Here is a 12871-nt window from a genome sequence, read left to right as displayed (position 1 = left end):
CTGGGCAAAAGTGACTCCCAGAGCTGTTCCAGACGGGATGGGATCAGGCTGAGGTTTGGAACTGTCCAAATGCCCCGGCTGGGCACCGGGATTCCTCCAGCCTCACACAGACACCAACCCTCCTATTGAAAACCCCTCCTTTTTAAAGCCAACACTTACCTTTGGCCAAGCTCTCCGTGGAATCAGGGTGACCACAGGTGGGACACCTGTTCCAGGTGAGCCGGACACCCCAGTGTGCGGGAGCAGGAGCCCTCCACCTCTGCCCTCTCCACAGGGAGGGTCCCATTTCAGGCCATGCCAAATGTTATTCCCACGAGGACTCTTGGCTTCCTTCCACCTCCTCACGATGAGGCTGCTTTGAGCACTGCCTTGAGACGATCACAAAGGATTCCTAAATCCAGGAGAGTTTGCCAGAGCCCACCTTTTTCCCTGAGAACCTGGACACATTCCTTACCTCAAGGCCCAGCATCCACGCACCCATCCCGTGTGCTGGAGGGGGCACCGCCCAACCCCCTCGGCCCCCGGCTCCGTGTGTGAGGTGACAAGAGAGGACCCATGTCCCAAAGGACAAACCAGCACACACAACTAAATGGGCAGGATCCAGACTATCCCTGGGATCCCTTGGATGCAGACAGATGAGCCAGTGGCTCATGTGTGAGGCCAAGTCTCCCGGATCCCTCTGGATATTCCTCACCAGGTGCTGCCAGTGCAGGTAAGCAGCCCTTTGGCGGGAGGGGGGTGCAGGGACAAGTCCCCCCAGGTCACCTGGCCACCCCCCCAGCTGGGGATTCCCAACTTCCAGACTGCCTGTTGCCCACTTTTTATGGGTGGAAAGCATTTGGGACACTAAAGCTGGGAATGTTGGCTGTCATTCCCACGCAAGACCAAGCAGGATTAAAACCCCGCTGTGTGCTGGGCAGCAAGTCTGCAAGCTCCTGCCACCTCAGAAGTTTGGGGTTGCACTCTCGGAGCTGTACTGTGGTGTGTGTGTCATTTTCTTCTGGATAAACCCTTCCCTGGAAAACAGCCAGATTGGATTAAGCAGGGAGTGACGTCAGTGCCCGGGACAGTGACGCGAAGGCTCGGAGCGGAGGATACAGAATCCGCGTGGATGAGTGGAGCTCTCACATTTTGGAAAAATGACCTGGGGAAACAAAGCAGCCCAGGCTTCCCATTCCCCTTCCAGGATGCTGAGTCACCAGCAGAAACACCGCCTGGCTCAGGATGCTCCCTGGCTGGGCTGGGCTGTGCCAGGGACGTGCGGTGCGACACTGCAGGGAATAGCTTTCCCAGAGACCCCTCACTCTGGAGCCATCCCAGGAGGAATGGGGCAGGGACAAAGGGTGGCAGAGCCTGACGTGCCCCTGTCAGACCCCGGAGCAAACCCCGCCGGGTGGGGACACAAACCCAGCTGAGGAGAACGCAGGGAACCCCAGACCGACGGGACACTCCTGGTTTCTGCTTGTGACACATTTTACTCCGCAGAGCGAAGGCAGGTTGACCTTTCTCACTTCACCTTCCCTTACATTTAAGAGATGACCGAGACTAGAAGAGAAATTAAAAATAAGAGCTAAGGAGAAGTTGCCTGTCCCCCCAGAGCTGGGACACACCACCCGAGTGCCGCAGGCCGCTCTGGACACTGGAAGCCGGCGGGATGCCCTGCAGAGGGGCTGGAACAGCAGCGTGCTGTGGTACATCCTGTGCAAGGAACGCAGCGTGGCCACAGGCCCCCGTGTACCCGCGGCCATCTCGCTCAACCCTTCACCCAATCCTCCTCCGCAGCTCCAGGTAGTTCCAGCAGGAAGAACAGCATTCATTTCCCGTGCCTGGTCTCTGTACGCTCCAAAACAAGTGTTCCTAGTGCCCCAACGCCCCACGGAGCTCTCAGTTCCCTGGGAATGCAGCAGCAGATCCCTGTGTGCCGTGCTCTGAGCCCCCTGCCTCCACACCAGGTTCCGAGGAAGACACGCAGCACCCGGTGAGGGCCCCGGCCCGTGCGCGGGGTCGGCGCTGACCTCCCTCCACACCGACTTCCTCTGGCCCTGCCCAGGTGACACGAGGAGAGGGGGGGGCTGTGTCAGTGCCATCCTCCCCGAGAGGATTCCCACACGCCGGAACGCTAACAGTGACAATTAGGAGTTAGGTAGGATAAGGTTGGGACCGCGCACCAGGCCCGCTCGGGCTCCGCGAGTTCCTGTCAGCCCCGTGTCCACGCTCAGAGCTTCTTCTCGCAGAGTTTGTCCCCGCTGGGCTCATCCAGCAGGGCCGAGTGTCCATCCCCGTTGCTCAGGCATTTGTCCTTCTCGTGCCTGTGCTCCTGCTTCTGCCGCCGGATCTCCTTGTACCGCAGGGTGATGTCCCTGCAACACACACAGCACACCATTCCAGCCTGCAGGAAGAACGGCACAGCAGCCTGCTCTGCACGAAGCTTCTTGGGATAACAACTCACTGGAGCCCCTGGCTGGGCGCTTCTGCAGCTGCTGATGGCACTGACTCACGGGCAGTTTGTGTTTCTGGCTGGTGGCTTGGCTCTTCCCACCTCTGCCACAGCACAACAGCCAATCCCACAGGAGCAGCCACTGACGCCCCTCCACACACCACTGCACTTCAAACTATCATGGAAGGGTTTGGGTTGAAAGGGGTCTTAAAGCCCATCCCATTCCACCCCTGCCATGGCAGGGACACCTTCCACTAGCCCAGGCTGCTCCAAGCCCCGTCCAACCTCGCCTTGGACGCTTCCAGGGATCCAGAGGCACCCACAGCTTCCCTGGGCACCCTGTGCCAGGGCCTCCCCACCCTCACAGGGGAAAAAGTTTTCCCCACACTCCATCTAACCCTGCCCTCTGGCAGTGTGAAGCCATTCCCCCTTGTCCTATTCCTCCAGTCCCTGACATGCAGAGTCCCTCTCCAGCTTCCTTGTGGGCCCCTTCCAATACTGGAAGGCTGCTAATTCCTGAGGGCCTGTGCAGCTGCTTTCCGTGATCCGGACAGGAAACTGCCAGGATCAGGCCCTGTTTATTTCAGGAGTTGCAGCCACCCAGGAGAGCTGTGCTCTCTCCCCAGGCAGTCCCGGGGAGCACATTTGAGGATGGGGGTTGAACAAATCCCCCTAAAGCCCTGGCCAGCCCCAAATGCAGCCCCACTCACCGAATGAAGAAGCGCCAGGCTGTCCAGGTGAGCACCAGGATAATCCCCAGGATCCAGCACTGGGTGATGTAGAAGGGCAGGGAGAGGGTGAGCGTGTAGGGATCGTACTTGACGACGATCAGGAACTCTGTGGCAGTAATAGCAGCAACCAGCCAGGCCTGCTGGCCCAGCTTCTTGTGGAACTTCCTGCAGGAGAAACACAGACAAAACCATCTCATTGCTGTAAAGTTAGGGATGTGGAGAAATCTGCACAAAAAGACAGCTGGGGCAGTGATTTCACTCAGCTTTGCACAGTCCTACAAGCCTAGTTCAGATCACACATGCACTAAGGCTCTGCAGGAGGACACTTTCATGGTGGTGTTACTTCAGTTTCCTCGCAGAGGCTCTAAAAGCAAGCAAAGTTAAACTTCATCGCCACACAATGGAGGGAAGTGTCCCCATTCCCAGGTAAATCCACATGAAACGATTCTCTGAGCAGCCTGAGACCAGCTGATGTTCAGGGTATGTCTCCAAGCAGGAGCTTCTCACACACAAGGCCCAGAGCTATCTTTGACACCAATGCGTGGCTCAAGCTACACCAAACCATCCAAATACCCCGGGAAAAAGCACGGAATAAATCGAGTGTAGGTGATTGCTGACGCAGAGGGGATGAGTGCATTCCTTCTTAAAAGGTATCCTGCCTGGATCAGCTCGGATGAAAGGGCTGCAGAAACTGCTCCAGGTGGTGACAGATTAAATGGGCAGAGACCAGCCCTAACCCACAGGCAGGGAGATGAAAGGAAGCAGCAGATCTCTCACAGGGAATTCCAGCTGCTGGGATGATGAGGGCACCTTTCTGCTCTGCTGGGCTGCTTCCTCCTCTGCCATCCTTTCCCTGACAACAGAATCAAAGGTAACCCCAACACAAGAGCTGTGCAGCCCCAAGGCAGCCGAGGAAGAGAGCTGGTTTCCTGCCCTAACACTCAGGAAAGAGGTGAAAGGTTTTTCTTGTGATGAGGGAGACAAAAATTCATGGCCTTGACGCAGACTCCCTGGAAGTGACAGGAAGGCTCCAAGCAGGAATGTGGGACTAGGGTCAAATGCTACAGGCTGTTGCATCAAGACACTCCTGGTCAGGAACGTTTCACACATCCAGTCCTCGGGAACTCAGGCAGCACGTGGATCAGGACAGCAGTGGGGTGTGTGAGGGCTGGAGAAAGCTCCACCCCTCTTCTGGGACTATGGCAATTCCAGGCACTTCACTGTCACCACACTCAGCCCAAGGCCCTGCAAGCAAAGCCCCAGAACTGCCTGCGGACACTCAGCATCCTGAATGGGAAAAAGAATTCTTCATGTTGGAATTTCACTGCTTTGCAGACCCAACACTGCAGGGCTGTCTGGAGAGACCTCATCAGTTCATCCCAGACAATCCCATCACCACCAGACAAGGCAGTGAGCCACGTTTCTGTCAAGGAAGGGCAGTGGGATGTTCCAGTCTTTGAGCATTAAGAATTTCCAAAAGGAAAAGGTCAGCAAGGTTTCCCACGTGATGTAAGCTGGGAGCCTCTGGTACAGCCTGCTCTTTCCAGCAGCTTCTCCCTACAACACCACAGGAAGAATCCTGAAGGATCCTTGGCTGGAAATGATGTGCCAGTGAAGCTGCCAAACGGGGGCAGATCCTCTCTGCCTGGATGGCCTGGAATGCAGGAAGGGGTGGCAAAACCCCCTGCAGAGAAGGTACCAGGTAAGAGCTCAGCTCTGCCCTTCTGCAGGAGCAGCCTGATGTCAGCTCTGGGGGGCGTCAAGCAGAGCCAGGAAGGCCAGGATGTGGGGGCAGCCACCTCCCCCAGCAGGGAACGTGGCAGGAGATGGTGGCAGTGCCGGGGGCGCGCAGCTCGGGATGAGCTGCTCCGGCTCGCGGAAGGAACGGCAGCAATCGGAACCAGGGCTGAGGCACCGGCGAGGGATGGCTCTCCCAAATTCCAGTGTTATGCCACGTGGTGGAACAGAGGGCAAAGGAGCTTTTCCAACCCCACCACAAGAAGATGAATGGCGCTAAGGAGAGGAGCTCGGCAGCGAGGCAGAGACTCTTCTTACCTGTGAGTTGGAGGCACGTCCCAAACCAGTAGGTCCAACACCAAGGGCAGGGCATCCTGCCCCTGCAGAATGTCCTGAATTCCGACTAAGCAATGTGGGCTGGCCCTTCTTCCCACTTCTAGGAGTCAAAGCCTTGCAAGGGAAACTGATCTTCAGACCATGTTGGAACCCTAAATTCTGAACACAGACACTTTTTTGCGTTGGTCAGCGACAGACAATGAACACCCCTGGAAGCCAGACGGTGCCTTAGGCTGAGGATGTGGGCTCAGGCAGGTTGTGACATTAAAAGAAAAGGTGATTTTGAGAACAAAGCTTTCTCAGCTCTCACATGGTCTGCAGAAACAAAAGCAGCGAGGACAAATATGATGCTGAGGTGGGAACAGTCTCAAGTACATGCACTGCTGTGTGTGGTGCTTCACCTGCAGCACATCCTGCTACCGAGGGCCTCTGACCTGCAAGAGGATGCCAGGAGAGCTCCGGAGGGCCAGGGGGAAGACAGCTCAAGGAAAGAAGTGCCTTTAAGAATCACATTTTTTAGTCTGGGCCCTGATGTCCCCAGAGGGCACATCCAAGGACTGCAGTTCCTGGCTCTCGGTCTGGAATCGGAGCACGGAGCTCCTCCGCCCACGAGCCAGTGGCACTCCAGCTCATTTCCACACTCCCTTCTCCACAGAGAGATCATTTACCAGACACTGAGGTTAACACAGTGCACACACAATGCCCTTAACAACAGCTGCTCTCTGACCGGGGGCAGTGAGAGTGGTACCTCCAAAACAAAGGAACACGAAGCGGGATGCTTTGGGATTAGGCCTTTTTTGTCCCTGACAAGCTGAACTAGTGCCCAAGATGGATGCCAGCAAGCTGGAGCAAGTTCAAAACAAAGCACGTGGAGCTCGACATGGGAAGTACAGAGAGGTGGGGCTTACGGGTCATCCATGAAGTCGTAGATCTCCCTCATGGCCACTCCTCCCACGTTGACAAAAAACACGAGGCGTAGCAGCACCAAGTAGTGTTCGGGGGGCATCCACAGCACAAACTTCAGGTAAAACGTGTTCAGCTCTGCCAGCAAAAACTGGGAGAAAGGACACGTGGATTACATTTGGAAAACGCCAGTGGATGAAGCCTGGAATGCCCGTCTCTCCCTGCAGGGCTCCCCCTGCCCATTTCTCAGCCCTGCTCAGCATCACTGAGTGAACCACCAGCACCAACCCAAAAAAACCAACTGGGTTTTTAAACATTTCCTCTATGTTGGAAGAGGCACTAAAAACAGCTGGACAAGCAGTACCCTCAAACTTCAAACACGTTTGTGAACTTCAAAGAAAGAGCCTGAAGCACCAGCAGAAGCACTGAGGACAGATCCCAAAAGCACAGCTTGTCCTTTCCCTGTCCTTTAAAACCCACCATAACAAGAGGCACGAGCTGCACATCCTGGGGGGCTGGGCTGGGTTGTTTTGTCTCAGTTATGCAAACTCACCCCCAAAGCCAACTCGGGAAAGTTGATTATAAATCAAGAGCAAAATGTTCTCTCGAGCAGCTGCCCTGGCAATGTGCTTAAGGGAGCAGAGAGACACCAGAGTGTCACTTCAAAAGAAGTGATAACAAAGGGCATTAAGCATTGCTTAAGCCCAAGGAGCGAGCCAGAACCTGAAGCTGCTTAGAACCTGTCAGCTGAAGCTGGGATGTGCTGAAAGAAACATAATCCCACAGTCCAGTATAAATTCACTGGGATCTCTGTTGCAGCAGCACCTCAACCCCAATTTCTTCAGGGTGCAACCAGCAACCTTTTGGGGAAACATCTGTTTTATTTACACTCTGTCGCTGCTCCCACAAAGCAGGCCTGGCGTGCCACATGAGCTTGGCCAATGTGTCCTGCAGCAGGAAGCAGGTGCTGGGAGCTTGTTCTGGCAAAACACAGAGTTCTGTCCTGTGCCACCTGAACCTGGATCATGCCCAGTGCCTCTGGATCACCCCGGGCATCACGGGGACGGGTTTAATTCAATTTCACAGCTGCTGGGTTGCAATAAGTTTGAGTTGCTCAGAGCAGAGCCAAGTGACATCCCACGGACGGCACAAAGGCCAAAGTCCCCTGGCTGGCAAAGGGGCAGGAGTGGGAAAAAGGCATTTAAACTGCCTAGTTCACCCTCCCTATCAGTGTCACGTGGGTGACAAGTTCTGTTCCACAGGCACAGGTTTGAATTTCAGATGCTGCATTCCCAGCAGGAAACAATTCCACCCCCTCAGGTGCTGTGTGTGCAGTGAAATATTTAAAAACTGAAAAATCCAGGAGAACTGAATTATTTAGGCAGATCTGTGCTTCAGGAGTGAGCTCAGAGGAGCCTGAGGCCTTGGATACAGCCCTTTCCAGCTGTAATGTGACCTGTACCTGCATAAAACTGAGGGGGTTTGAGCTGCTTTCACCCACAGTCGATGCTTTGGGGAGCAACAAATTGCTGAAAACCCAGAGATCCCACTTTATATTGCTCCCATTGCCAGCAACAGTGCTCAGCAAGCAAGGACAACCCTTCCTGCAGTGAATCTGTCACCTGTCCCAGAGACACGGACACAGCTCTGCGGGACTGGGAAGGGATCCCTCCCGGCCTCAGCTTCAGGAACATCCCCAGAACTGCAGCCTGAGTTACAGGAGCTGGAACCAGGGGACAGGAGGGCCAGAGAGGTGTCCTCACCACGAAGATGATGCCGCAGACTGCGAGCCACCTGCGCAGGCTGGAGGCCGGCTTCCACTCGAACTTCACCCAGCTGTACGGGGTGAACTGGAACACGATCCTCTTCATCTTGCCTCTGGAAAAGAGCAAAATAACCACTGCAGCTTGAAGGCAAGGCAAGAGGCATCTGCCAGCGCTTCCACTTGAGACACCAGTTCAGATATGCAAAACGCCTCCGTTTACTCCATTAAAATCACAACTTAATGAGATTAGCTCTGAGCTTGTTATTTCAATTATCAATTTAAGCTTTAACATAGTACACCCCGTGTTGTAAGCAGTTCTGCTCTGCTCAGCAAAGACACTACACAGCACGACGGGGCACTACTGGTACACCACTACAAGGGATTTATTAAATTTTAATTCCCAGTGTCCCAGTTCCCGTGAAGTTCTGGTTACTAGGGAAAGCAGAAAGACCAAACAGATCCTTGCTGTGAATGGGAGTAAGATGCCAGCTTGGATTCCCACACCTCCTTAAATGATTTCATTAAATAAGCTCACTTCCATCGGGCAATGCCTGGGACACACAGGTGTATTTCCAACAATCCCATCCACAAGGTGAATAAAACTCTCAAACAAACCTCCCTGCAGCAGTAAGTCACTGGATCCTGGAGTCACCTGAACACCCAGGAATTCTTTAATTCACATTAACCCACACGGAACAACCAAGCTCTTGAACAGGGGCCCAACCTTTGTGTTGTTCCCTCCTCCCCAGCTTACTTGTAGGTCGGAATGTTCCAGAGTCCTTGCCACTTGTAGGTTTTCAAGGAAAGCCAGGACAGGGTCTTCATCCCGCAGTAAATTCCTAACCCGTTACATAAGATCACATCCATTATCCACTGGAAGGAGAAACACACCAGTGATGCTGGGGAAGGAACACTAGAGCATGGGTCCAAGGAGTGGGACAGAATGTTAATTCCACGGATTTTCTGAAGGCTAAATAGCTTGGCTTGGTGTCTCTAATAATGCACTGACTTTTGTAAACACAACCACGGAGAAAATCATTCCAAGCTTGGGTCTTTCCCAAAATCCATCCAAACACAGACCCAGAGCTGTGTGCCCTGACTGCAGGGAACTCTGATGGCTCTGGCACCAGCTTAAACCTCACAGGAAAATAAAGCATAATTTTAAAAGGGTGTCCCTTGAAGCCCACACCAAGTTTTGCCTTCCTCTGAATTTCAGACTTTAAGCTTTGCACCAGAAGCCAGTATTTGAAAGTGTTCAGGTACAGCTTTAGATTCTCCCTCCGGTGTGAAATGAGCCCAAACAAATATTCATCCATGTCCAAGGGTTTGTAACCCACAAAATTACAGAAACAGTGACAAGCACGTCACAAACTCAACAGGGAGCAGTCCCACACGTGATACAATTCAGCTCTCACCATTCCCAGCCCTCCCCACAAAATGTGCATTCCCAAATAAGCCCTGGTCCCTGCAGTACGTACGTGATCCCACCAGCATTCACTGAAGTTTGGGAGCTGGTGCTCCAGGCTGTACTCCAGGAACTCAAACATGACACTGATGATCATGCACATCCACCAGTCCCGAATCATCAAGGTCTGAGGGGAGAAAAAATGTCTTTTAAACAGCTGCTAAAATCCATCTACAGTTGTAGATCTTGTCACCAGTATCCAGAAAAGGATCAGGAAACTCGGGATAGTTTTGTTTTCATGATGTGATGGTCTAAATGCCCACCGGCCTCTCAACATTGCCAGTACAAGGGACAGGAAAGACACTGAAGAAAATCACCTCTACCCCAGCCAAAACCAGCCCAGGAATATAGATTATGATAATAACCCCACCACATGGAAGAACAGAGAGAGGTAAAATGGGATTGAGCAGGAGGGAAATGAGTGCATGGAATTACTGGGTGCTCAACCACCACAGGCAGCACCATTCTAACAGTGCTCAGAAAAGGCTTTTCAGAGCTTTTCATGGGCTCTAAACGACTCCAAAGCCACAATAATTTCTGATGAATGAGGCCCATTCATTCTCAATATTGCCATCCTGGGGCCTTGTGATTTGGGGAAAAAACCCAAACACAAGCCCATCTCTGTTTATTGAGACAATACACTCAACCTCCAGCTTTTAATAGAGAAATAGGTTAATATTTAACATATTTAAGAGAAAAATATGCTATGGCCCAGCGGAAATCCAGCAGCCTGCTTCCTTCCAGCTGGGCAGCCCAGTTTCTACGGCAATTCTCTTGGAATAAAGAGGATCCAAGTTTTTCAAATTTACAGCTCAGTTCACTGACAGAACAAGCTGAAGTCCAGGTCTCCCCAGGCCCAGCAAATTCACCTCTGGTTCTGAGGGATGCCCCAAACCACTCACAGAACACATCGGCACTTTTAAATGAAAACACAAACCAACAGCTCCAGCTTGTTTTTCAAACAGCTGAGCTCTGCCAGCTTGTTATTTAAATAGCAAGCCCAAACAAGGTCTGCAGGGGGCAAAACCGCCTGAGTTAGTCAGTCTGCTTGGGTTAAAAAAGGTAATATTTAGACCAAAGTAATCAGCAAAACACTGCTGACTGTTCTGCCAGAGACAGGCGCAGCTGGAATTCCTTCCACAGTTGGTTGATACTGACTAAAAAGCAACAAGAATTAAACCACTGCCCATTTAATGGTTTAAAACCCTGATCTGATGCCACTGGGAAAGCAGCAGCAGCAGCATCTGTGTTTGGGAATATCACTGTCATTGCCTGCCCCACACTCCACTTCCAAAGGTCGTTCCAGCATTTCTGCTGCTACAGGAATTAAGTTCTTTATTGATCTGACCCCAGAATGAATCCCTGTGGAGGAGAGAGGGAGCCTGTTGCTGTAATAGATCTCTGGAAATAAATGAGGTGGTCTAACATGGGCAGGAGACAGAAAAAAGGGAGAAAAAGGCTTTTCACATCTTTACATGTGTTTTCATGTATTACAAAGCCTGGTATAACTGACTGTGGCTTGGCACCACAAAAGCAGCAGCAGTGAGGCTCTGGGAGCAGAGGAGCAGAGTCCCTAAGACGAAATGAGCCATTCTTACCTTCAGGTACCACCCAAAAAAGTGAGCAGGAACAAATCCATCCAGCTTGTCCTGCAAACCAAGAAGAAAGTGAAGGTCACAGCCCTTTTTTTCCCCATCCCACCCCCAAGAAAAATGCAGCAACAAACTTCTGGTTTTCCCACACATAAATACTTGCATTCCTTCATCAGGAAGGAATTTAGCAGAGCTTCTTAAATCTTACCAGCCCTGCCAGTCCCTGAGCACAGTGCCTTTCCCTCTACTTTCATAAGATCCCAGTTACTCCAGTCCCTGGGGCACTGCAGATTTACAGGGCAGACCCAAAGGATTGGGTGCTCCTCACTCCACAGAGTCAGGGAGCTGTAAATGACCATCATTCCTTTGCCCTGGAATTTCTGCCAGGGAGAAACAATAGCCTGATGGTTTTCAGGACTCAGAAAAGTGCTGCTGGAGCAACCTGGACTAGTGGAAGGTGTCCTTGCCCATGGCAGGGGGTGGGACTACGTCATCTTTCCAACCCAAACCCTTGTGGGATTGTGTGGTGCAGCTTCTGGGCTTCGTGCTTCAAGGTGACCGAGGAGAAGAGTCCTCAAGCACACAAAGAAACCCAAACTCTGCCGGGAAAATTGACACCAACAACCTGAGAAGGAAGGGCTGTTGAACAGTTCACCCCCGGGCAATCAGGTAATTGGGATCCCAAGAGACACATCCCCATCTGATGGACAGGAAAGGTCAAGAGAAGAGAAATAAAGAGGCTGAAGAGTCAGTCACAGGCTGTGCTCCGATTCAGCACTCAGCCAGACTCACAACTGCACTCTAAAGAGTTCAATTAAGCAGCTTTTTAGCCCAAAACTGCCTCATTAGTCAGTTTGCTCCTTACCCAGATGTTGTGGAAGGGGTCAGTTCCATTGCCAGGGTCATAAATCAGGCAGTTGCCCCCGTAGTCTCTCTCTGGCAGAGGAACCCCTAAATGGGGGTCAATGTACTTCATGAACTGCCTCCCGTCCTGCACGGTCTGCAAGGGAACACAGAAACCCAGGATCCTCCTGAAGGACCCACACACAAAAGGCACAAACAGAATTAAGGCCAGCACTGATCTTCACATTGACTTTCTTTCAAATTGGTTGCAGAACAATTCTTGACATAAAGCCAGGCCTCGAAGCACCCCACACACACACACCTGACTTGGAGCCTCCAATCCTAAATATTAAGGGGGAAAATGGCTACAGAATGACCTTAAAGATGAGAAATCAGTGATCCTTAACCCTTTACCCCAAGCCACTCCTCTGTGCTCCCAAAACCTTCACACAGCTCATCCTTCCCAACCCTCATTTCCAGTAAGGTCCCATGCAAACAGCAAAAAGAAATTACCAAAATGACCAAAAAGTGAACTCATCTGCCACTAAAACAGCCACACATTGCTGAGAGTTTATTTCCCAACGGAATCACCCAGTGCTGTGGTCAAGGCTTTACCCCAGAACATCTGTGACAGGCAGCACAGCAGGACAAGGCCAAAATTAATTAACAGAGTAATAATGAAATTACAGAATGAACTGCTGAAGCCACACGAACTCTGGGACAAGTTTCAGCCACGAGTGAGCTCGGATGTGCTGTCAGGAAGTCCAGCCACCTGCAGATTCAGCAGAACTAAACCTCATTTAAACCTGGGCAAGGCAATGATGTATTTTTAGTAAAAGAGCTGAGCAACAGCAGGGAGTTCCTTAACCACTAAATCTCTGCTGACACCACACGCTGCCAGAAGGAAGCAAAGCCATTCCAGCCTTTTCTGCTGGAATTCAGAGCCACACCAGTACAACCAATGAAAATTACTCAGTCTGACTGCAGCCACTCAGGACATATCATGCTCAAGGATGGCTGGAAAAACCCAGGGTGACCAGCCCCACTTCTTCAAGCTCACAC

The 12871-nt window shown here is 52.0% G+C and overlaps 1 protein-coding gene across 2 annotated transcripts in view; it reads right to left on the bottom strand.

Moving 5' to 3' along the window:
* Positions 1–1436: 1436 nt before the first annotated feature.
* PTDSS2 (phosphatidylserine synthase 2) overlaps positions 1437–12871 on the bottom strand; it is a 29982-nt gene continuing 18547 nt past the window's right edge. For both annotated transcript variants that reach the window (XM_069016226.1, XM_069016227.1), the window contains exons 5-12: positions 11832–11966; positions 10973–11023; positions 9388–9501; positions 8664–8782; positions 7908–8022; positions 6150–6295; positions 3148–3333; positions 1437–2360 (exon numbers count right to left, since the gene is read on the bottom strand). In XM_069016226.1, coding sequence (XP_068872327.1) covers positions 2216–2360; positions 3148–3333; positions 6150–6295; positions 7908–8022; positions 8664–8782; positions 9388–9501; positions 10973–11023; positions 11832–11966 — 1011 coding nt within the window. In that variant the 3' untranslated portion in view covers positions 1437–2215. The remainder of the gene's footprint in view (positions 2361–3147; positions 3334–6149; positions 6296–7907; positions 8023–8663; positions 8783–9387; positions 9502–10972; positions 11024–11831; positions 11967–12871) is intronic.

This window comes from Aphelocoma coerulescens, chromosome 5 (assembly GCF_041296385.1).
Source record: "Aphelocoma coerulescens isolate FSJ_1873_10779 chromosome 5, UR_Acoe_1.0, whole genome shotgun sequence".
NCBI classification, from domain to species: Eukaryota; Metazoa; Chordata; class Aves; order Passeriformes; family Corvidae; genus Aphelocoma; species Aphelocoma coerulescens.
This window is presented reverse-complemented; position numbering and strand designations above follow the sequence as displayed.